General features: G+C 33.7%; 4 protein-coding genes across 8 annotated transcripts; 2 read left to right on the top strand and 2 right to left on the bottom strand.

Annotated features, from left to right (window-relative positions):
* Positions 178–1,669, top strand: LOC18612436 (glucan endo-1,3-beta-glucosidase 4). Its single transcript, XM_007049231.2, has 3 exons — positions 178–467; positions 759–1,010; positions 1,412–1,669. The coding sequence occupies exons 1-3, from the start codon at positions 401–403 to the stop codon at positions 1,444–1,446; spliced, it is 354 nt and encodes a 117-aa protein (XP_007049293.1). The 5' UTR covers positions 178–400; the 3' UTR covers positions 1,447–1,669.
* Positions 1,895–4,647, bottom strand: LOC18612435 (transmembrane protein 256 homolog). Its single transcript, XM_007049230.2, has 5 exons — positions 4,545–4,647; positions 4,373–4,443; positions 4,164–4,244; positions 3,908–3,951; positions 1,895–2,285 (listed from the first exon to the last, which is right to left on the bottom strand). The coding sequence occupies exons 1-5, from the start codon at positions 4,645–4,647 to the stop codon at positions 2,186–2,188; spliced, it is 399 nt and encodes a 132-aa protein (XP_007049292.1). The 3' UTR covers positions 1,895–2,185.
* LOC18612432 (scarecrow-like transcription factor PAT1) lies at positions 16,582–20,315 on the top strand. 3 transcript variants are annotated; one of them, XM_007049224.2, is made up of 3 exons: positions 16,582–16,690; positions 17,579–17,640; positions 18,140–20,315. In XM_007049224.2, exon 3 carries the CDS (start codon positions 18,459–18,461, stop codon positions 20,037–20,039), a length of 1,581 nt encoding a protein of 526 aa, XP_007049286.1. In that variant the 5' UTR covers positions 16,582–16,690; positions 17,579–17,640; positions 18,140–18,458; the 3' UTR covers positions 20,040–20,315. The 3 variants fall into 3 exon arrangements, with proteins under 3 accessions (XP_007049286.1, XP_007049287.1, XP_017982760.1); XM_007049225.2 differs by lacking the exon at positions 17,579–17,640 and having other exon boundaries at positions 16,583–16,690; XM_018127271.1 differs by lacking the exon at positions 17,579–17,640 and having other exon boundaries at positions 16,583–16,755.
* Positions 20,528–23,735, bottom strand: LOC18612431 (WRKY transcription factor 1). 3 transcript variants are annotated; one of them, XM_007049221.2, is made up of 5 exons: positions 23,491–23,735; positions 22,125–22,786; positions 21,870–22,038; positions 21,644–21,802; positions 20,528–21,356 (listed from the first exon to the last, which is right to left on the bottom strand). In XM_007049221.2, exons 2-5 carry the CDS (start codon positions 22,699–22,701, stop codon positions 20,750–20,752), a joined length of 1,512 nt encoding a protein of 503 aa, XP_007049283.2. In that variant the 5' UTR covers positions 22,702–22,786; positions 23,491–23,735; the 3' UTR covers positions 20,528–20,749. The 3 variants fall into 3 exon arrangements, with proteins under 3 accessions (XP_007049283.2, XP_007049284.2, XP_007049282.2); XM_007049222.2 differs by having other exon boundaries at positions 22,125–22,701; XM_007049220.2 differs by having other exon boundaries at positions 22,125–22,715; positions 23,491–23,691.

Below are 24,939 nucleotides of genomic sequence, written 5' to 3'. Positions count from 1 at the left end.
TGAAACATCCCATCCTTTCTCTGAGGTCGAATTTCTAAAAGGTTCACCATAACATGGCAGGCAGTGACCAGGTGCTAGCTGCTGAAAAGAACCCCACAGTAAAAATTGAATGCCTTCGGTACACATCCACACTGAGCTTTGCTTTTGTTACAGGGAATACCTTTATGTCTAGTTTGTCATAAAGTTAGAAGAAGAGCCAACATGAAGCCCATACGTGAGTTCACATGGCTCCTACTACGTCATTTTGCAAAGGGACAAACCTAAAAGACCACAACATTTTTAGTATGTTTCTGCCTTTCACACTATATAAGGGATATTGGCTGCTTGCGGTCATGAGATTTCTCAGTGGATAGATCATTTTCCCAGTATCCAGATTGAGTACCTCTCCCTCCCAGAAAAAATGTCACTCTTGTTGATAAGGATAACGCTTCTTCTGCTGTTGCTGTCAATGATTCCTCAAAAATCAGGCATGATTTTTTCTAACTTAGGATCTAAAGTTCTGTTTTTCAACCTCCAAATGAACAAACTGTCATGTTTGTTCTGCTCTAATCTTCTATGCCACATATACATCTCCTGTTTAATCCTAGCATGAAAAAACCAGGGTACATTGTCAAACATACAGAGTCACATATTTAAGTAGTTAGTCCTAGTTCAGAAAACTCCTAAGCCAGAAATGTTATCTGATGCATTGAGACAAGATAAAGCAATCTTGTATGCTGTATTTTCTAAAATGCCGTTTCCTGTTCTTGTTATACCAGTAGGGGAGTTTGAGCAATGGTGCATAGCTGATGAACAGACTCCAGATGATGAGTTGCAGGCAGCCCTGGATTGGGCTTGCGGGAAAGGTGGTGCAGATTGCAGTAAGATTCAGGTGAACCAGCCTTGTTATTTTCCTAACACTATGAGAAACCACGCTTCCTACGCATTCAACGATTACTTCCAAAAGTTCAAGCACAAAGGCGGATCTTGCTACTTCAAAGGAGCTGCCATGATTACAGAACTAGATCCCAGTAAGCATTAAACAAAGATACTCCTTTCAATTACTATATCGCATGAAAACTTCTGCAATATATAGTTAAAAAATCATCGTATTGATTAAACATATAGAAAATGAGCAACTCCCACGTGCCTGGAAAGTGCAAGTCATGTGAGATTGCTGTTGGTTTACTCGTTTAGAGAACATTACGGAGCAACTTGCATCTCAACGATGCTAAAGCAATGGATTAGCTGACGCAAAAGGCGAAAAGAAGATAAAGGCATAAGGGCAAAAGTGAATAACAGCTCACTACTTAACTCCTTTTGTCTATAATCAAACTTCTTCTTTATGCTTTAATGACTAATTTTCCTTACTGATTTTTTCAGCTTCTTTTTCCCCTTGGTAATAACGTTTCTTCCATGTATTTACCTGCAGGTTATAATTCTTGTCAATATGAGTTCATTCCCTGATCCAGAGGCAAATCAATTCATGTAATAAAATCAGATGTCGATCCCTTCCTCGGTCGAGTTTGTTCCTCGTTCTACTTCTACCTCTGCATTCATGCGTTGAGATTTACCATTTCTTGTCTACAAGCCGAAGGCTTTCAATACTGTGGTAGAAATTGTTTTCAGCCATTGTGATTGATTTTGTGATAATTGAAAACTATTGACTATCTTGCAGACTGGTTCCCCATTTTTCCTCTTTCAATTTGCTGGATTAATGTTTTTTTTTTTTATTTCAAGAAAAACAAAAGTTACTCATTTGCTGGGGGTCCAACTGCAACAGAAAATGCATAATTTCTTATACTTCAACAACCAAATTTTGTCCTATGATCATAAATTAACAATTAAAAGCATGTTTATACCATATAGAGTGAGGATGATCATGCCGGAAAACAGCAAATTCTACACATGCCACAAAAACAAAACGCACAAGGCAATGTTGATAATTACTTTTTTTTAATTCCCTTCCAAAAGGAGTGAGAATTATGTAACAGTATAGTTCTTAGATCCATCCACAGGGCATCTGATGAGACAATAACAAGCAAGTGCCTATACAGAGGTTACATTATAAACAAATGGCAAGACAACAGGACAAGTAATATCGAAAGGTATTACCAAGCTACTGTTCAATCCCAAAGCATATATGCCTCAAGTTGGGAACTTCTTGATGCGACAGCATAAGTCTTTTTTAAGATCATTCCAATCCTCAGAATAATAAACTCGCCCAACCTGCAACAAAAGCAAAGCCGCCCAATGGAGCTAGGGCAGAATAGTTTCTATCCTCGAGATACGCTGCAGTGTAACACCTACGCAGTCCATAACAACTTAATTACATTTTCACCATAGTTAAATACAAATTCTGCACCTGAATGAATTCAAGGGTGGTATAAACACATTTGAAAGATGGTTTCATTGAAAAGCACAGAATGGAGAAACAGTTTTTAAATGACACTCAGAAAGTGCAAATGCAACATTATCCAAAATTATGCACTTGAAATGAGAAGGATCAGAAGATATTAAATAACATTCAATTCCAACATCTTTATTTACATTATAGTATCAAGGTCCAGCCTATTCCCAAAACAGGGATTTTTCTTTTTCCATGCAAAAAGTCTTCAAAGTAGTTATCATGTAAATGGGTCCTAGTTGCTTTGAATGATATTTTGCGTTCGAGAAGAAAACCCCTTTGTAGAAATAAGCTCATTCTAGTATCAAATAAATTTACCCAACATTCCAAATACAGTTTGGATGGGGAAAAAAATAGCACTAGAAATTAGGAGGAATGCCGGTGTCAAGTTCAGTACTTTCCTTCTATAGGTATTTGAGTCACACAACCAAGCATGATAGAACTGTAACCCGTCACTGGAACAATCTTACAGGGGAGATGCAACTTGGACAGAAGACAAAATATAAGCGTGTGCAACTGATTACTTTTATTCATACTGATGCATAATACCTGTTTGCCAAGTAACTGTTCAAAGTTTCTATTTGTATATCAAATCACTAGGGCTTTAATTAGTTAAACAAAAGATACAGAGAACTCGTGCAATTGAATGAGTGGTGTTATAATCTATAAATATCATTAACAGGATGCTATGCCTATTCAATGCATTACTAATGGATGACATCCCCAGAACCATGAACAATTTCATGTTACAGCATAAACACATCCTGACACTTCAAGGAATCTGACATTCAGCAACAAAAATTTTTAAATAATGTTGTAAGGGTGCTGCAAATGATTGTGATGCAAAATTTATTTGCAGCAAATTTATACATTCTTCTTGCGAAATACAGTTCACAATAACTTATTGCAGCATCAGACCTTTTATAGTGCCAAAAAAGTCTCTCTCTTTTTTTGGCAACAAGATATAAATTGCTGCAAATAGTTATGACGCAAAAGGTATTTGCAACAAATTGTGCACTCTTTTGCTGCAAAATGTATTTTGCAACAGCCTAGCACAAGTCTTTTTATGCTAACAAAGTTCAAATTTGCAAAACTATAAAAGATGCTATAAAAGCATTTGTTGCGAAACGCTGACTTCCTACTAGTTTCTCCTCAATTTTATAATGAGCACCTCCATCGTTTATTACTTTATCATCACTTGTCAGAGTATGAAACATAAACTCCAGTCCATTCAAAACCATCACTAACTTCTGTATGGCAAGCAAGATTGAAACTGTGAAAAGAAAAGAAAATATAAGCAGCTCTCCCGCCTATATAAAAGCATAACTTTTTAAGAGAAGGATGAGATTAGAGTCCTAAGTGTTAAGGCAAAAGTCCAAAAATAACCCAACATATGTAATCTTCACAAACATAAATGGAATTCAAGTAACTTCAAATTCACCAAATGTTTTGTTTTCAAATGAAGCATTTATCAAATGAAAACTACAAATTCAATAAATACCAAAGAGAAGGGCAACTTACGATCCAGAGAAAGCAAGAATGCCAGCAGTCAAAAGGCCTCCAAACTGAAACATAACATACAAGAGCTCTTAAACCAATGCTAACTCAACTTGGAGCAATAAAATTCAGGGCATTATTTGATTAGTCTCTCATAACTAGAACAATAAACAACCACTCAATAAACAATAAATTAGTTTTCAACAATGCTAACCGAACAATGCAAGGAAAACCAATGGGAAAATAAATAAATAAATAAATAGGCAAAAAGGGGACTAACAATATGGGGGCGTTTGGTAACAGGGGCAGCAAGAAGAGCAGCTGTGTGAACCAAGTGGTAAAGAGAAGCAGTTTGCCATACCTGCTTTTATTATTCAATTATTTTGCACCAAAAAATAAGAAAAAAACCAAAAAAAAAAATTAAGCAACAAAAAGATTAAAACGTGAAAATTTTGAGTGAAAAAATGGAATGGGTATTCCAAAACTGACCTCTTTGAAAATGGGGTTTTCAGGTTTGAACATATGGAACCCATATGTGCCCAATCCAAGAGCTGCTATCCCTGGTTTTTTTTTTTTTTAAAAAAAAGAAGAAAAACACATAAATAAATATAGAACATTACAAAAAGAAAGGATTGAAAAAATTAGAGAAAGAAGTTGAAACCAGAAACAGCAGCAATTTTGTGCCAGTGATGAAGATCCATTTCAGGAATTTTCATACACTCTCTTGAGTCTCTTCTTTCTTCAATTTTGACTTCTGGTAGCATGATGACGATCCGTGCTGCAGCAAGCAAACTTCTTATTCTCAAAGACGGAGGTAAACGACGCCGTTAGTTACGGCTGAAACGCATACGTTTATATGGTTTTCCGCTTTTTGCCCGCCATTTTGGTTTTCTTCTTTCTTAACATTAATTAAACTTTTAATTAATTGGATCAAAATTTGAAACAAGTACATTAATATATTAATTACACGTGTTAGACAAGACAAGGTTTATATGATTTATTAAATAAATCAAATTTAAAATTTTATAGGACATGATTATGACATGATAAATTCATTTAAACATAATTAATTTATTTAAATGATATCATAAATCATAAACCATTAAAATAAATCATATTATATGAATTGATACGATAAAAGATAAATTAAAAGTGTCATACGTGACTTAAATGAGTTTAATCAGTTTAAAATAAAAAACTATCGTATCTTATTTGTATTGATATTTTTAAATTTAAACATATTTTAACTTTATATCGTGCTCGTATCGTGTTAATCAATAATGTCAAAAAATTATCAAAGTACCTAAATGGAATTTCATATAGCTGCCACCCTTAATTCCTTGTTTCACATTAGTGCTCTTCAAGGATCAAGATTAAACCACACCATTTTGTATCATGTAAATCGACTCTAGCAACTGAATCTTCATTCTTGTTTCTTTACTCTTGTAGAAAAAATCAAAGATCTAAGTAAAAAAACTAAATTGCTTGATAGTTAATTCGTTTGATTACTTGATGAAAATAAAAAATTACATAAGGGCTATTTATAATAGTCAATTAGACCTAAACCTATTTGGTATGCAAATAAAATAAAAAACAAATAAGGAAGTATTTTAATCATAAATTTCTTTATAGTATGAGTAAATTAAAAGGAAAATAGATAAATATTACATAAGAAAATATTATCTCCTTGACTTGAAGATACTCGTACATTTCGTAACAATTTCCCTCAAATTGGTGTGGGTGACAGGTTTGAACTCCATCAAGCTTACCATCGATATTATGGGTATTCTCGCCTTGTGCCTTCCTCAAGTTGGTGGAGAGTGAACCCCATTTTTGTAGTTGGCTTGTTTAGACTACCTAGCCTACTTGGATTGGTCTGAACTCTTGAGCTGTGACATTTTCTCTCACTCAATCCAACAATGTCTTCATTATTGAGAGATGTACTGTTATGGCACGGTCGTCCTCTCACACATCTTTACCTCAAACGATCTTGTTTTGTGCACTTGTGCAACACTAGGCTTCCTATGTGCGACTGCTCATTGGGTCGTTTTACATGCTAGTTGCCACTTTCTTTGCTTGTATCCTCCCTGTCCATTATAATGGCTACGAGCTTTTTATGCATCAGGTGTGGCTCCTTGTACAAGAAACATTTGAGAGGTTTCATTTCCTTGTCCTTCCACTTGGTGATTGCATATAATGATATGGCGATTTTTCGTTAACCTCTTCCTTTTCTGGATCTCTTTCTTTTAGTTTCAGTAATCTTCTATCCATAAATATCGGCTTGTGTTTCGATCTTAAAGCATTGACAATAGCTTTTTTCTGTGTTGAATAGTTGGGTCCCTTTGGTGCATGGGATATCAACAAATCACTTATGGCACGTTTGGTATGAGGAATAACTATGTTATTCCCCATTTATTCCTAGCCAATTCCTAAACCCTTGTTTGGTTTTAAAAGTTGTATAAGGAATAGAAATTCCTCAAGAATCAATATTCTTTAAAATGGGAGAGAAGTTTGCTTTAAGTATTCTCGACTCTCCCCATGGTTTTATCTATTTCGTGAATCATGGAATAGCTTTGAAATGTTTAATGACTAAAATACTTTTATTAAATTTACAAAATTACAACTTGGTCCATATAAAACAATTTTTTCTTCTCATTTTCCTTTTTTCTTTCTCTCTCTTCTCATGTTCTTTCCTTTTTTATTCTTTCTCTAAGTGGCACTCAACATCGGAGATGACGTTGGTGGTGGTGGCGACGGTGGCGATAGCGGAGGAGACGACGATTTCATGTTCGAATATGGTCAGACAAGATTCAAACGGAGATCCAACTAGATCTGGCACTCAACGGCCAGATCTGGTCGCGGGAAGCACTGGATCTGGTGCTTCCTGACCAGATCCCACGGTTGGATTTGGCATTCCATGGCCAGATCCAACCATGGGGAAATGCTGATCTGGCTCCGTAGTGGCCAGATCTGGCACTCAACGGCCAGATTTGGCCGCGGGAAGCATCGGATCTGGTGCTTCCCGACCAGATCCCACAGTTGGATCTAGCACTCCACGGCCAGATCTAACCGTGGGGAAGCGCCGATTTGGCGTCGTAGTGGCCAGATCCGACCACATGGTGCACCAGATCGGTGTTTTATTACACTGGTCGCCTTTCCGGCAACCAGCCTATGAAGAAGAAAAAAAAGGAAAAAAAAAAAATTATTTGTAAAATTTAAAATATTAATATTTTATATATAATTTAAACATTATTAATATTAATATGATTAAAATATTAAAATATTAATATTTTAGGGTATTAATGTTTTATTTATTAAATTTTTAATGAGTATAAATAAAAAATAAAAAATAAAAATTTTAATATTTTAATCATAATAATATTAAATTATAAATAAAATATTATTAATTAAAATATTAATAATTAAATTATACTAAGTGATATTTAAATTATAAATTATTAATATTTTAATTAATTATAAATTATTAATATTTAAAAATAAAATAAAAATAAATAATTATATATATAATAAAAGGTATTTTTATCTTTTTATTTTTTATTTCTTTTTTATTTCAAAATTATTGTTACCAACCAAATATTGTAATAAGTCATAATAATTATTCATACTCTATTCTATTCATCATACCAAACTACGTAATACTTATTCTATTCTATTCCCACTTCATTCTATTATCACGTAATAACTATTTTATTCTATTCTTATCTATTCCGCGAACCAAACGTTCCATTAGTTTATCAGAATTACTTAAATGATAATAAAGTAGTTGTTTTTTTTTTTTTGGTTAATGGGAAAATCTACTTAATAAAGAAACATTACAAAAGTCGAGGCCATCCAGCCTCAAGGCACAATTTATCAGCTAACAATAGTGAGACTAGGAGTCTCAAATATATGAAGACACAATGAAAAATTATTGTGGTTGGTAGCCATCCAGTCTGTACAGCTATTAGCTTCACGGAGTAGGTGAGTGAGTGAGCAAAACCAATCTCGTTGAAGAAGCTCCTGTATTGACTCCATTGTTCATAGTTTTGATAGAAAATTTTACTTCGGTTTCTATTGATTCTTGTGCCATAGAAAAAAAAAAATTTCACAAGAGAGAACAATTATATTTTAATACCATATAAAAAATACTAAGGATCTAAGCAAATAACTATTTGTAATAGCCAACTAAACTTAAAACTACTTGGTGAGTAAATAAAATAAATAACAAATAAAAAAATATTTTAATCCTATTTTTTTAAAAGTATTAATAAAATAAAAAAAATAAATACATAAAAAAATATTCTATTCTTGATTTGAATATACCTATTTATCTCGTAAGAACCCCTCCTTCGTCTAGATTGCTCTCACAATTTTTATGTCCTCATTTTGCTTCTCATCAATTAACAATTCAGGATTCTTCCCATGTTCAAGTGTGAACAGTATTAATGCATGGGTTGGTGCCATTTATGTTATTTTATGTTTTAAACTAGTAGTTTTGTGTATTGGTCTAAGATTGTAGCAGCAAAAGGGTAGGGTTTTTTTAGTTTTATTTTTTTTCATTATTATTTAATAAAATATTCATTGTCATTATTCTTGGAAAAGAGAAGATTATAATTTTTTAATCAATGTATTGCGTTAGTTTGGGCAAGGTTTAAGGCCTGAACCAGGCCGGGCTTGATTCATGGATAGATAGATCTAATTAACATTCGTGTCCGTCTAAGCCTAGCATAGCTAAAAGCCTAAAACAAAGCAACCACCGCACGGCGACCCATGAACTCGCATTGTTTTATCAATTATTGCCACAATATTATGATCTAACATCCAAATTGAATATATCTTTGAGTGATGCAAATTTCCATAGAAGATAAATATATATATATTTCATGCTTTTATGATTCTAGGTTTATTACAAAAAATTAGCACAATAAATGCAAAATCGACATGGATATGTAAAGGTAAACAAATTAGTCAATTTAATTGATACAAATTAAAACTTCAATGATTAAAATAGAAATCTTAAATAAATTTAAAAACCATAAGGTGAAATTTTACCTTACATGCTTTCTCTTTTGGCTTTTTTTTTTTTTTTAAATAATATCTTTCTCTTTTATCTTATTATATCTTATACAGCTCGCATGTGAATTAATTTGTTTATGAATGCTTATGTTCAATTAGTTTTAAGATGGGCACTCATCATAATTGGTAAGTGAATGATATCAAGTTAACTTGTATTATCAAAAGATGGGCATCCATAATTGATATTTTTGTTTTGCAAAAAGGGCAACAAGTCTTATTATGACTCAGAAATAAAAGTCTTCATTCAAAGTCTCCACTCCCTGGCTTGTTGAGTCGATCTCAAGGATGGTAATTTGTTTGCGGTCTTGTTGAAGGTCCATTGAGTGTTTTGGAGGTTTAGCAAGCAATTGACAAAGATTTATGGTTTAAGTATCTAGGAGTTATTTATTTATTTATGGATGTGTTAATTACAATTAGTCATAGCTGATGGAATATCATGTCTTGCGGAATTTATCTTTCCTCTTAATCTTTGTCGTGAAAAAGTCTTGGTCAATATTTGATCTCTAGTCTATTATTGAACTATATTGATGTAAAATTCTTCTTCAAACATTGATAAAATTAAGTGGAACTATGTATGGAGACTTGAAAATTAGAAAATTAGAGACTTGGAATATGGGAAATGTGTTTGCCTTAGTAAGTCAACTATCAAAGGCACAGATCTTTGATAGTAACATAATCGGACACTTTAAAATGGGTAGTTGGGAATGCTAACAACAGCTTGAATTGTTGCTATGAAAAAGGAGTACTTTTGCACCTTTGCTCATGTGTTGTTGTGATGATTTTGTTTTATATTTTGAAATAATGTTTTAAAAAAGTTCTTAAAATAAGTTATTATTTTTTTGCAATGTTCAATTAATTTTTTATATTTTTTTATTTTGAGTAAAATAAGTTTTTATAATTAACTAATAATTAATTATAATTAATCAAAATATCATTAATTATTTTTATGTCACGTGATATTTACGTGATATCAATTTAAAGAGTGAAAATATCATGTAGTCATATCATCATATTACATCACAATTCATTATAATATGTTAATATATCATATTAATATCACGTAACATAAAATAATACATGACATTTGGATCAGGATAATTGATCAATTGTTAGTCATAAAAGTCTGTTTAATTTAAAATAAATTATAAAGATTTAATTAAATATAATAAAAAATAAAAATTTATTTAAAAATTTTTAAATAGTTCATGATTTTTTTTTCTCTTTGTTTAAGTATTATACCTTATATGTTCTAACGATCTGACACTAAGCATTCCCATTAAACTTGTAACAGTAATCTTCAAACAATTTCATATTGAGTTTCCTAGAAGATTGATTATCTAGAAGTAATTAAATCCCCAAATAATTTTCACATATCTCAATAGTTGAACTTGAGAATAGGATCCAATATTTGACTTTATAACCTGGTAAGTAAATATCTCATTCCTTAAGTTAAGTTTACTTAAGATAACTTTTTTGTACGGTTGATAAGATTAGTTATTTTCGCTTATAACCGAATGAAAAGAAGCATAGTACACAACCACTTTAATTACATACATTTTACTACTACCTTACACGCGCGGTAAATTAATGAAACAAAAGGCTGAAAATTCAAAGGCATGGAGTTCCAAGGACAGACACCAAAGTAATAGGAAGGACCCACGTGAGACCCAAAATGGGGTTGGTGGACTCATTCGGAGGTGGCATTAGGGCAAACCTTTAGTCATCTTGGGAAGGCGAAGACAAAACATGCAGATGCAGAAAGTTGGAGGAGGCCATCCCTTATATAAAAAGCTTAAGCATGGTCGGCAAATGACAGGGTAGTAGTAGGCAAACAAAGTCAAGTTTCATCATGCCTCTTGGTTTGTCGTCTATTTGCTTCATGGAACTTTGTATACTTGGAAAAAGCAAAACCCCCTGAGACATCAGCCTTAGTCTTATTGGCAGCTGCCATGCGTGGAATTTGCATATTGGAATCATTCATTTCTGGGGTTCTGGATTTAGGACTTTAGGGAACACTTGACCCTTGCTTTCTTCATTTAATTTTCCTTTTTTCTCATCTCTTTTATTATTTTATTATTATGTTGGCGTGCAAATGGGACCAGCGCTAACTAGATTTTGTGATTTGATTTTTGAGATCTCGATCGGAATTGAATTTTGAAATTAAAGAAATTACATTTTATTTCGTTATTTTAAATTCTTATATACACAAAGAAAACATCAAATGGAGCATTTCTTTTTTCATATTTATTTCGAATTTTTGGCTAATTAGTCAACTCACTGTTGGAAATATGCTCTTGTCCCCAAAATCTTTTGACCGCATGCACATATTTTGGATTTTGTAGGTATCCCATACATATAAAGATTATGTTTTCGGCTGCATTTATAATCTACAGACAAAGGCCGGGACTTATTGGTTCATTCATGACTTCCATTATCAAGTTGGATTGTTACTAGTAATATAGTATTGGAGTTACTTTGACCAAGTGATTTAGGCTTGTTATTAAATTTCCGATTTCAATGTATGTAATTGGGACTAACTTCAAGCTTCAAAAGTATAATGATTTGCTTTTTGTTACATTTAGGTTTAGTGGATTTATGCATGAGAAGTGTGTTGGGTATATATTAAATCCTTTTATTTAATCTGTTAACTTTTGAATTGAATTCAACTTTCATACTTCCTCTAGGACATTCAATACGGATATCTACTTTATCACTTAAGGATAAAGCAATAACATAGCCACATTTTATTATTCAGTTTGTTTTTATGGGCACATCTTACCTATAAAAAGAAGAAATTAACTTGAAACCCCACTCTCTGTTCAATAAAAACAAAAAAAAAAAATTTATTAGCTTATTTCTATTTATATCTCCAAGGGTAGTATTATCCAAGAAAGGATATGGTCTCCATCGAAATTATAAAACTATATTATTGATTGATGACAAACATTTCTATTTTCGAATGACAAGTTTTTTGTAAGTATGCAAGGGTTCCCCGTCTTGCTTCTAACCCTCCATCCTAAGCTATCCTTCTTTAGCTTAAACTTTCCCTATTTCATTATTTTAAATTTGTTCAATGTAAGGTTGTAATTAATTCCAATTATTACATTAACCCATGCAACTAACAAAGAAAAAAAATAAAATGTAATGATGGTGATTTAGCTTAGATATGCACATCATTCATGTTGGCTAAGCTTGATCTATCTAATAATCTCATGCTAAGACTCATAGTATCCTCCAAACAATGAATCAAATCATGAATATATATATTTCAAAAGGATTTTGGGGGTCACTTTAACTTATTCTTAAAGGCACATTAACTTGAAGCTCTCTCCAATGTATGAGATCACAGATGACAAGAACAAAATTCCAAAATGGAATCGAGAAAGGGGGATAGAGATAAGAGGGTGTGGGGTCATTAGGGACACTAATTTAACTTTGGAGAGGGGGGACAAGGAAGAAACAAGATTCCCTTTTTCCTAATCCTTTTTGCACATTTTGATTCCAGAAGGACCAAATTAACCATGTTTTTTTACTTTGGAATCACTTGGGTTATTACATCAATGTTGGATTATCTTATTCCCAAAGGAAGGAGGAAATATCGTCTGCTTCACCAAGACCTGGTTATACTTAATTTAATCTTTTGGATTTTGGAAGTTACCAAATTAACCCTTTCTTACTTCCAGTGCATATAATGTTTGTAGAATTTAAGAACATGGGATAACTCTTTGTAACCCACTTAAAAATGTAACATATGTGATATTAAATAGTGCATTGAAGAAACTTACCATAATAATATGAAAATAAGATAGAATGGTAAAGATTGTAATGGGTTAAAAACATTTTAAGTCTATTAAATTAGAGATTAGAGATTAGTAAATACATTAGTACAACTTGTTTAATTGTGTGAGTGTTTATTATTATTATTATTATTAATTTAAAAATGGTTAAAGGGCAATTTGCAAAATTAGTGGGAGACATGGAGGAGATGCGATGGAGTTTGGAGCATGTTGGCTGAATTGGAAGGCACTACTTCCCACGTCATGTATGCGCGCCTGATGTTTGCCTACCATCCCCCTCAGCCCGTGTGGGGTCCTTTCCTTTTTCCAGTAAATTACAACGCTGCTCGTTAAACTTAATACTTAATTCCCACGTTACTCATCAAATTACAAATTGGTATCACTCAAAATAACTTAAACCGTGAAATGATTTCAGATATTGGTGCCTCTGCTCTGCACTGCACTGCACTGCAGCAGTTGACACCTTAAGCATTTGGCATGTCCTTTTGCTACATTATCCAAAACCCAATAACAAGAAGATGCAGAGAAGGGAACCTGACACTTTGAGAGGATTGGTTTGAATGATCTGAAAAAGTAAGAAGAAAGAAACAGAGAGGAAAGGAAAGGAAATATGAAAGTGGGTCGCAATTCCACCCACAAGTTCTTACAAAATATAAATCAACCAAAAAAATTTAATAATATACGTGACAAAATCAATTTGAATTCAAAAACCCACTCGGAATTTAAATTTATCAAAAACATAAAAAATAAAAATCCAAATGGAAATACAAAATGATCCGATATGGAAAATCATATGAAAATGATTATATCTTATTAAAATGAACATGAAACGTGAAAGGATCCGATCCGTTTACCAGATGCAGCAAATGGTATCAAATCCCAAATCCTAGCGAAGATTGAAATCAACGTATATAAGTTGAATAGTCTGTTTCCCCCATCTGAGTCATATGATTGAATACCAAGTGGTCAAAACGGTTGAACTGTCGGGGGGTTTTACAGCCACGACCCAAAACGTTGTAAAGACCAAAGAATGTAGTCGTCCGTTTTTATTTCCCCCCTCCCCTCCCCTCCCCCTTCCCCTTGTCTACAACCAAATTTCAATGAAGAAAGAATAGGGTCACAAGTTGTCCCACCCTAGCCTAGCTTTTCTGGTTTTGGTTTCTCAAAGGGGGGAAGTAACTGTAGTTAGAAGCTCTATATTCAAAGTCACTCCTCGCCCCCTTAGCTTTATGTGAGGAGGGAGAAGCAGAAGCAGAATTTCTAGTATCCCACTACTGAGACTTGTTTTCTGGCTTTTGTCTAACATTATCCAACATCTCGTACATGTGACTTTGTTTTTCCATGGATATACAAAAAAACCTTTTGAGAAATCAATCAACACTTAACTTAGTTGCTACAATTCAAATCACAGACTTCACGTGGGCTACACTTCTAACTGAAACGGAAATTTAAATAATACACTAACCATAGAATTTATGTATCCAATCTTAGATTTATTTTGAAGTGACATGTTCATTTTCAATATCAATAAGTCTAAAATGAATTATGATTGAATTCTAAAAAGGTAGAACTAATTTATCCAAAAGCTTTATGTACTATTACAGCAGTCAATAGTTGAGTAAGTTGTTGTCGATTTTGCACACGTAAGTATATGTATAGAATAAGTAATATAAACAGTAAGTCCAAAATCATATTCTATAGAAATTTGTTTCTAAATCTTTACTAAGTATTAAAATTATAACAAGCTCATCTTATTAAAGTAACTAATTTTTTTTTAAAAAATTAATTAAAACTAAATTAAAGTAAATACAAAATTAATTAACAGGACTTAAAATTTACTTGAGAAAAAGCAATAGACTAAAACCTAAGATTATGAGTTCATTCAACGCTTCATCCGATACCAGCTTTTTTTATTATTTACATTTATAGGTAGCTTTACTAATCTAAAATCCAAAACTATGTATAAGTCTCCGTCGAAATGCTTGCACAAAAACCTAACTCTATTGACTCATTATATGTCTATAAAAATCAATTAAATAAGGTTCATTAAGCTAGTGTTCTAATTTGCCTATGTATGACAATTGACGTATGTCTACCCGAATCGTAAATAAAATCACCTAAATGACGTAAACATACATTATTCAAATTTTAGTCCTATCTAAAATCTCTTTATCTAATCTCAATTAGATGTACAAATTAGTTAATTATTGATCAAGCAATTAAAATCATTAAAAACATATTTGAATAAGCAAAACTAGACCCATTTATAGTAAATAAAAGATAAACAAATATTCAAATTACATGTCAAAATCTACCATAATCTTAGAAAAATAGTTTAGCTCATAATATCTACTAAAACTTCATCCAAAGAAAATTAGCCAGTAATTCAAGTCAAGAAAATAAGAAAAAAAACAAAAGTAGAAAGAGAATTAATAATTGAAGCTTTGTAATCTTGTTTTTTCCTCAAATTTTCTTACTTTCTTGTTTTGTTTTTGACTTTCTATTTTTTAGAGAAATTGCGTGCTGCCTCTTTCTAAAAACTTTTGGAAAAAGTACCAAGACCCTATATTCCAAAATCTCGTAAGATGCTTGTTTTGAAAAATTTCTTCTATGCCGCGGCTCTAATCAAAGGTTTTGTCTTGACTTTGCTCTCTTAATGTAGTACTTTTATTTTGACAAGGATTTCGATCACCTTTCAATCAAAATTAGGTGAAGTGGTAAATATCAAAATTGTAGCTCTGCCTCTTAGTTTTCGAATGGTTTAAGAATCATATCATTTAAACTTACATAGCGAGAGTTATACTCGAACAGTTAAAACATGTGAAGATAAAGCATCAGTCCATTATGCAGTTTTTTTTCACCAATTGAAGTTATTTTCGATCCTATTCCTACACAAATATAAAAATAAACATAAACAACATAAAACTAATATTATTAACTTAAAATAAACATTTAAACATAAATTAAATTAAACTAATAAAATAACAAAAAACACCAATCATAAATCAAATCTAACTTAACCTAGTTAGATATTTAATCTCCGATTAAATATGCATATTTGATGCACACATCATTAGTAAATCTCATATTCAAATCATATAAATCTTTATTTTCAACTCATATCTAATTATTCTTCTACTTTATGATTTTTCATTAAATAATTTATTTGATTGGAAATATTTCTAAATTTTATTTTCATGTATGTTTTTATATAAAAATAATATAGAAATTTGACTTGATGTTATGCATCTGAATGAAATTAATGTAATGCCAGCTTATTAATTACTCCATATAACTCACATCAAGTTGATACCAATGAGATACTGATTCAAAATTTGAAGCTGTACTAGTAGTTAACTATACGAAGGAAAATGATAATTTAATCATAATTATAGGCCACATTAGCCTTTAAATCAAGTAATTAAGGGCAATTAAAAGCAGTACCAACACCTCCGTTAAGGAAGCAAACTCTCTTCTCCAAGACTCCTACCATTTAAAAATCAACTCAACCACCTTATCCTTATATAATTGGCATGCCCTAAAAAAAAATTATAAATATTGGTTGAGAAAACAAAATAAATATATTTATTATTTAGCAATTTACAGATTTAGGATGCAATTGACCACATGTGCATTTAACAAGGCTATTTTTGTCATTTCAAAAGTCCAATAATAGTATAAGTAACTTGCAAGACAACTCAGAATATATTTTTCTTTATTTTGATGGTAATCCTGTAGTTTTGGCACAATCAATGGGCTTTTAATAATTGATCAGTTTTATTATAACGCACATGTGGCTCTTCAGAAAAGAATTAAAGCACTTTGCTATCTTATTTCTTACCTTCTCTCTCTCTCTCTCTCTCTCTGTCTCCAAACTCAAAGCTGTGTTTTTCTGAAGTGATATTTACCATAGCTGAGGATTCCCTAGAATAAGGTGGGTACGTTAAACCCGTTGATTTGACGGTGGAAGTGAATTTATTCTCTCAAATTGAATTTAAGGTTTGTTTGTCTTGTTGCTTTTTTTTTTTTGAGGGGGTTCTTTGAATTCTGGTCTTTTATTGGTTCATTATTTCTTTTGGTGAGTAAACTTGCTGTTGGTTTCTTTATTGGGGGAAAGGTGAGTATTATGGTGAGTGGATTGAGTTTAATGAAAATGGGTCGGTGATGGATCACCTAAAAGTAAGATGGTTTTCAAGTATTTCCAGTTTTGCTTGGAGTTCTGGTTGTTTTTACTCTAAGATTCTACTCTTTGTGATGTTGAATGTTTTGGTCTTTTCTTTTTCTTTTTGCCCTTGAAATGGCTCTCATTGGGAGTCTCGGTGCCAATTTCCCATGTTTGTGGTTGACGCTTTCTTTTTTAAAGAAGGAATTGATTGCTTACTGGGCTGTTAACACTTGTTAGAAGTCTTGTTGGCAATGACAGAATTAAAGAAAGAAAAATAAAGTTAATATTTTTATGTAGAAGTAAGCGATTTTGTCACTGTTTTAAGGTTTTAGTTTAGTTAAAAACTAGTCTTTAAGTTCTAAAGTTCAAGCTCCTCCTCCTCTGCAAGAACAGGATGCCTAATGTGTAATGATCTGCTGCAGAAATTTGTTTTATTTGGTTGTGAAATGTCAAACTCAGTCGTTAGAGTTAGCCTATGAGAGAGAATGCCTATTTATAAGTTGAAGTTCTGATTGGAATAAAACTCGATCATTGGTAGACTGGGATTTAAGTTTTAGCTTTCATGGTTGATATATATATATATTTATATTTATTTATTTCTAGATGCTTTTTTAAATAGCTAATAATATACTTATTTTGTCCCCTTCTGTGTCAAAGATGTGTTTTGTAGGAAGGTCCTCCATGCACCAACTTATAAAAGAATGTAGCAGCGAGAGTAGGTCAGGTTATTCAACTTTGTTATGCATCCTTCTTGTTAAAGGTCTAGGAGCCTATTGTTGAAGTGGTATTAAGTGATGATATTGCATCTCTCATTTTTATCAATCTTATCATGAGGAAATGTTTCTTCGTTTCTTGATATAGGTTTTAAGATGTCAGTTGCATAGCAAATCTATGGGGGGGAAAAAGGAGATAATTTATGGATCACTTCTCATTCTCTGCTTTAAATTTCCAGGGAGAGGGAAAGGAACAAAAGATTTTTATTTGTTAAATAAAACATCCAGATTGTGATTCTTTTTATTTTGTTGTCTGTATAAACTGATGCATTCTCTAAATTTATGAATCTCTGTGTTTCCTTCCCTACTGAGCAAACAATATATTTTGATGTTAAACAAAATGTTTGCTTTGCTTTCCCTTAAATTGACTGTCAATACTATTGTGGTTGGAGTGATGTACCTGGACTATCTGTTGTATCCTTGATGCTGCCATTAAATCTTGCAGATAGAGAGACAGAGATGGGAACAATCTGGATACTCAGGGGCAAAGGATCATGGTGATGTTGATTTCTCTCTGATATGTTTGTATGCAACATTTAGCCTATCAAAGAGAGTCCAAGGCTTCTTAAGTTTCTGCAATTAGAACCAGGATACACCAATAAAATGCTAAATTCTGACTGTTAGAACTTTCATGTCAGTTTCAAAACAATATTCTTGCCAGGCTTGAATCCTTTGATTTCCTAAGCCCTCTACAAAGGGACAGAGAAACTGTTGAAGTAAATTATCCATCAGTGCAAGCATCCCAGCAATACAGAAGTGCAGTTATGGCCAGCAGATTGTACCATCAAGTAAAGCAGGAAGTTGAGCCCTACTGCTTGCCTCAATTCCCAACTATTGATCGCTCTCTCTGCTATAGTGACAGCAGCCAAGGATCCCACTTCTCTGTTAAGAATTCCAGTGAACTTTATTGCACTTTGGAGTCATCTTCTGCAAATGGAAGTTATACTGTCTACAACTCTTCATCAACTGTCAGTTTCTCACCCAATGGAAGCCCAATGTCACAGCAAGAATCTCAGTCATATCCATCTGACCTGCATCACTCTCCTGACAATACCTATGGGTCTCCTATTAGTGGTTCCTGCATAACTGATGATGTAAGTGATTTGAGGCATAAGCTGAGAGAGCTGGAAACTGTGATGTTGGGGCCTGATTCTGATATTATTGACAGCACAACGTCACCAGATATGGGCAGCTGGAATCTTGTAATGGATGCAATCTCCAGAGGGGACTTGAAACAGGTCCTTGTCTCCTGTGCAAAAGCAGTATCAGATAATGACCTGATGATGTCACAGTGGTTAATGGATGAATTACGTCGGATGGTGTCAGTTTCTGGGGAGCCCATCCAGAGGTTGGGAGCATACATGTTGGAAGGGCTTGTGGCACGACTTGCCTCCTCAGGGAGCTCAATCTACAAAGCTTTGAGATGCAAAGAACCGGCAAGTGCTGATCTATTATCTTACATGCACATTCTTTATGAGGTTTGTCCCTACTTCAAGTTTGGTTACATGTCTGCAAACGGAGCCATTGCAGAAGCCATGAAGGATGAAGATAGAGTTCATATTATTGATTTCCAAATAGGTCAGGGGAGTCAGTGGATCACTCTCATTCAAGCATTTGCAGCTAGGCCTGGCGGGCCACCCCACATCTGCATAACAGGTATCGATGATTCCACATCGGCTTATGCCCGTGGAGGAGGCCTAAACATTGTGGGAAAGCGGCTGTCTAAGCTTGCGGAACATTTTAAAGTGCCATTTGAGTTCCATGCTGCTGCCATGTCTGGTTGTGAGGTTCAGCAGGAACATCTTCGAGTTCGACCTGGAGAGGCTCTAGCAGTAAATTTTGCTTTCATGCTTCACCACATGCCTGATGAAAGTGTCAGCACTGAGAATCATCGTGACCGACTGTTGAGGCTGGTTAAGAGCCTGTCTCCAAAGGTTGTAACCCTTGTTGAGCAGGAATCTAACACGAATACAGCTCCATTCTTCCCAAGGTTCCTTGAGACACTGAACTATTACACAGCCATGTTCGAATCAATTGACGTGACTCTCCCACGGGACCGTAAAGAGAGGATCAATGTTGAGCAGCACTGCCTGGCAAGGGATGTTGTTAACATCATAGCTTGTGAGGGGCCTGAGAGAGTGGAACGACATGAGCTCATGGGAAAGTGGAGGTCAAGGTTCAGAATGGCAGGGTTCTGTCCTTATCCTTTAAGTTCCTTGGTTAATGCCACCATAAAAACACTGCTTGAGAACTACTGTGATAAATATAGACTTGAAGAGAGAGATGGGGCTTTATTTCTTGGTTGGATGAATAGGGATTTGGTCGCTTCTTGTGCATGGAAGTGATACACATATTTTTTGTTCTCTTCAATACTGTACTCACACATGGGAATGAGGGGACTCGAACTTAGACCCTCCTAGTTAACCTGTTCTTCTACCATTGATCAAGGCCTCTGGCATGCATGGAATTGAAAATTAGTGTTCTTTTAGGGGCCTGGGCACTGAGCTTTGGTAGAAAGTCTTTAGTTGTCTTTTTCTCTTAGCTGCCAAGAGCCAATTAGAGGGGTTTCTATAACTGTGTACTTGTTATGAATCAAAAGCTAGCCAGCTTCTTTGCGGTCATCCTGTTTCACTGTTGTATTCATTATGCGGGCAGGAAGAGAGGACGTATTACTGGTAGATTGAAGGCGTTGATATGCAATTTCTTGTTCTGAATGAGTGCCATGTTTGACGGAGATAGATGATTTGGCCATTTCCAAGTAAAACATTCTTCGTCGTACGAAGTAGGATGGCCGTAAACCAACCGATAAGAGGGTAAAAAGTAACTACCAGAATGCTCTCGGTAAAGATTAGCAGGGACGCCTATTTTATATCAGATCTTACCGTAAGATAAAATACTAGTACTACATGTTTAATCTCGCATTATTTAACCGGTTGAAATAATTTTACACATTGGGGTGGTTTGCCCAATATTGATACACCCAACCAACAGCACCCGAGCAGATCCATTTCAATACAGTGCCATTTAGGACCATAACTAAACCATCAGCCCCAGTTCAGCTTTGGACAGGTTCTGCACTAGGCATTAGTTGCTCATCAAAATTACACTCAGGATGTGGAGTGATATGGACCATCTTATCAATGCAAACAGTATCATTTTCTGATTTAGTTTCTAATTTGTTACTCAGTTGCTCCTTCGCTGTATTCTGAGAAATCGATTTACTATGAACAATCATATCATTGCCATCGCCCTTACTTCCTTTACTGGGTTGCAACTTCCCACTCCGTTGCTCATTTGACCCACTTTCAGGACCTGATATGGGTGCTTCGACCACATCAACACAAACAGCACCACTTGCTTCTGACTTAGTTGTAGACTCACCATTCAATTGCTCACTTGATTTATTCTCGAGTCCAGAACTAGAATGAACAACCATATCGACACAGGCAGTCTCACTTTCTTCTACCTTGGTGCCAGATTCGTCATTATGAGCTGCCGAATGAACATTTACTCCAGTTGTATTGTGAGTAACAGTCCTAGTTGGAGGAATATCATGGTCATGTCGTCCCTCATAAGTAGTTATAACCAACTTTACATCGTGAGAATCCCTCTCTACATGTTTCTTAACTGGGCATCCAGGATTTGAGCACCTATAGTAACTCCTACATCACATGTGAGCTGAGAGTCAACTTAAATCCAAAAGCTGCAGGTATCTATATACGTGTAAAGAAAGGAGGAAAACTTTCTAAGGTTGAAAACCATCAAGTAATATGCATCAACTGATATCTCGGCAAGAGAAATAAGGACGCATCTCCTCTTATAACGAGGAGACGTCTAAAGTTGGTGTAACAGTGTAATCATCTCCATAACCAATGAATGAAGATAAAATGTAAATTAGACAAATTTAAGGATTCGAAATGTGCATGAACAAATAAAACTTGATACATACCTGGGATTAGGATTGCCTTTAACTAATTTCTGCCCATATTTGCGCCAGCGGTACCCATCATTTACAATGTCAACCTCACTCAGAGTCTTAACAACCATCCGTGATTCAGTGGTTTGCTTCTCCACCGGAGATGCATCAGCATTGCTATTTTCTTTCTTCCTGTTCAGTTGATGACTGTTACATAAAGGTTAAGAGGAATAAACACACCAGAAATAAACTAAGGTACCTCCGTTTTGAGATCACATGATCATCATCACTATCAACAACATTTTGTATCCTGATTGATTTTGAAGGAGCACCTTTCACATTTTCACTGGCAGCAATAGCTAAAGGCCGAAAATCATCTTGTGGCTCAATTTGGCAAGGTGTTTGGCTACGTGCATCCGATGACTTGTCTTCAAATATGAAGTCAGGTAATAAATCAGGCAATTTATACTTAATTAGTTTAGACTAGTTGCAAATGCTTAATATGCTTTCTTACCTTTGACAACAGTTGGAGAAGCATTATAAGGTTTTTCTTCAACAACAGAGACAACAACGCCAACAGCTACTGGAAGGTTCAGTGGCTTTGGATGATCATGCTGACCAAAATAAACAGTGTCCACCATTTTCCCATCATGTGAACGTTCCAATTGCTTTTTCACAAGGCAGTTTGGATGTGTACATTTGTAATAACTTCGAACAAATTCATTTCCTTTAACAAGTTTTTGACCATATTTACGCCAGTTATACCCATCCTCTGATGCTTTCTCACGTACTATAGGAGTGCTCCCTTCTGTACCAGGCAATGGAGAGGGAGTCATATCTGGAGTAACCGAAGTTTTGTTGGATATCATACAGGAAACATTTCCTCCTTGCTCTGATTTTGAAGTCTGGACCATAGAATCAGGAAGTGGAGCTTTCTCTGATTTAATTGAGGGAGTTTCTCCTCCTTGATTGGATTGTGGTAAATGAACTTTACTATCAGAGATTTGTTGCAATGCATGATTTCCAGCATCTGGGCTTTGTAATTTATCTGTACCAACTTCATCTGTTATACACTCCCCCGAAGAAACCATCTGAAGTAAAAAACCTGTTTTCAGTTATCGGTATTTCAGCAAAACCAAGTTACCATTAAAATTAGCCCATGTTGCTTGCCCAAACCTGAAAAGGCATTTGAAAAAAATGCCTTATATAGACTAAAACAATAAATCAATAATATGTACATGATTAAATGGCAATTAGAAAATTCCAAAAAGGACCAGCTGAAGTAGATCAGCCAGCTACACATGTTGGCTGTTGGTATTGAATTGCCCAGAAATTTGAGAATAATCATATCTTATTGCACCAGGTCATGTCTAGCTTGTTTGATTATAAGTTTCAGAATTAACTACTAAAACCTTCCCCGCAAAATTATGCAATTCAAAAGCACTCTCTCTCTTTTTTTTTTTATGCTTATGTTGAGCATGATGGAAATGCTTCCAAAACGCCAAGCAAACAAATCCTAATTCAACTATGAACACAACGATGAAATTTATGAGGTTAATTTAATATAAGAATTAAGAGAATTTGTAAAGTTCGTTTATTTCTTTAAACTGAAACTAACACAAGACAACTATCAAATAACCTAGAACATCTCTCACTTTTAAACAATGAAATTTATAATATTTCAATTATGAGAAATTCAAAGGCCGTGGTTTTCCAAACTCGATAGCTCTTTTTCTTCGAATTTCTCAGCAACCAAACAGAGTCCAAATACATAAAGAGCCATAATTTCTAGAAATACGTCGGAAAACGGTAAATTCAATTCAATTCACTCCAGAAATAAAAAATGAAGCAGCTAAATACAGTGAAAAAGACAGAGTTACCTATGCAAGTGTCGAAGGGACCATCAAGAAACCCTAACCGTAGATCACGTGGAACGCACGTGAGTTTGAGAGCCGATCGGAGCCGTAGATCACGCCGGTTATCGTAATTGCAGCCAGGAAGCCGAGGTCGGTTAGCTAAAGGGTGGTAGTAGAGTGGGGAAATAGCGTTTCAGGTTGTTAATGTCTAATCCGAAAAAAAAAAAAGAGTCGGGAAAGGAAGAGGACAGCTATGGGAAAATACTTGAGTACGGTCAGTAGCACTGGAGTATCTGTGTTTCTTTTGTCTTGAGGCGCTGTTATTGGTTGCTTCTCGGATATTCTTTCTTTATTTTGACTTCTTGAGGGGGCCTTTTTTAGCTTATAAAACCCAATTACCCACTAAAAATTAAAAAAAAAAGGTGGTTTCCGTCAATTGTCGAATAAAAAGGTGTCCTACGACTCGTCCTGTACAAGGCCGGGAACTCTTTAAATTAGATTTTATAATTTTAAACACAGCAAGATATTATAATATAAAAAGATATAAAATTAAATAGATTTAAATTTAATTTTATCATATTTTGTGTTTTAATTGTATCAACACGATTAAAACATAAAAATTTAATCGTGTTAGATATGAGTAACATATTTAATTAATTGTTACGAAAATTTATCCGTGTTAGATATAAGTAATATATTTAATTACTCGTGTTAACTGTATTTAATCGTGTATACATGACACGTTCATTAACCTGTTAAAATTAATAGTCAAATATTATTTTAACTTTAATTAAATAATTTTAAATAATTATTTTAAATAATTTTTTGAATTTCATAAAGATGATAATGTAATAACGTCCAAACCCTAATTTTTTTCGTTTGCTTTCTTTTCATTTGGATATTTTGATTTTTATAATTATTGATTTTAAATTTGAATAATAAAATTATATTTAATTATAATATTTTAATTTAATCGTGTTAGAAAAAAATTATGTTTAATCTTGTGTATAAATTGTATCATGTCGTATAAAAACCCTTAACACGTTTAATAAATGTGTTAGTCTTGTCATATCGCATTACATAGTGATTAATGTATCCATGTATGTATTTCAAATGCTGACGCGAACAATTATTTATGTTGTATTTGAGTTTAGTTTTATTGTGTTTCGTATCTTAACGGTGTCGACTTACCAGATTTAGTTCAAGTTGAGTTTTAGATGAAATTACATTCAATTCAAGATACAATTATAATTATAATTATAATTATATTTAAAACAATTTTAATATAAATATGTTTTTAATATTTAGTAATAAATTTAATTTAAATTAATTTAAATAGATTGATTTAACTTGAATCCAAACATAATTTTTAATCATGTCAATATAAACACTTTTACTTACATCCTAAAAGTCATTTGGATTAAATTTCTCTCGTGATCTCATAAAGATAAAAGAAATGATTCAGGGGATGTG

The sequence above is a fragment of the Theobroma cacao genome, chromosome 1, assembly GCF_000208745.1.
Source record: "Theobroma cacao cultivar B97-61/B2 chromosome 1, Criollo_cocoa_genome_V2, whole genome shotgun sequence".
In the NCBI taxonomy this organism is placed as follows: Eukaryota; Viridiplantae; Streptophyta; class Magnoliopsida; order Malvales; family Malvaceae; genus Theobroma; species Theobroma cacao.
Note: the sequence above shows the minus strand (reverse complement) of the source record. Positions and strands in the feature narration are given on the sequence as shown.

Coding starts and splice junctions, on each gene's coding strand:
- LOC18612436 (XM_007049231.2), top strand. CDS start 401: ATGTCACTCTTGTTGATAAGGATAACGCTTCTTCTGCTGTTGCTGTCA. Junction 468..758: donor AATGATTCCTCAAAAATCAG/GCATGATTTTTT, acceptor TTGTTATACCAG/TAGGGGAGTTTGAGCAATGG. Junction 1,011..1,411: donor GATTACAGAACTAGATCCCA/GTAAGCATTAAA, acceptor ATTTACCTGCAG/GTTATAATTCTTGTCAATAT.
- LOC18612435 (XM_007049230.2), bottom strand. CDS start 4,647: ATGCTACCAGAAGTCAAAATTGAAGAAAGAAGAGACTCAAGAGAGTGT. Junction 3,952..4,163: donor TTACCAAACGCCCCCATATT/GTTAGTCCCCTT, acceptor GTTATGTTTCAG/TTTGGAGGCCTTTTGACTGC. Junction 2,286..3,907: donor ATTCTTGCTTTCTCTGGATC/GTAAGTTGCCCT, acceptor TGGACTGCGTAG/GTGTTACACTGCAGCGTATC.
- LOC18612432 (XM_007049224.2), top strand. CDS start 18,459: ATGGCCAGCAGATTGTACCATCAAGTAAAGCAGGAAGTTGAGCCCTAC.
- LOC18612431 (XM_007049221.2), bottom strand. CDS start 22,701: ATGGTTTCTTCGGGGGAGTGTATAACAGATGAAGTTGGTACAGATAAA. Junction 22,039..22,124: donor TTCTCCAACTGTTGTCAAAG/GTAAGAAAGCAT, acceptor TCATATTTGAAG/ACAAGTCATCGGATGCACGT. Junction 21,803..21,869: donor CATGTGATCTCAAAACGGAG/GTACCTTAGTTT, acceptor TCAACTGAACAG/GAAGAAAGAAAATAGCAATG.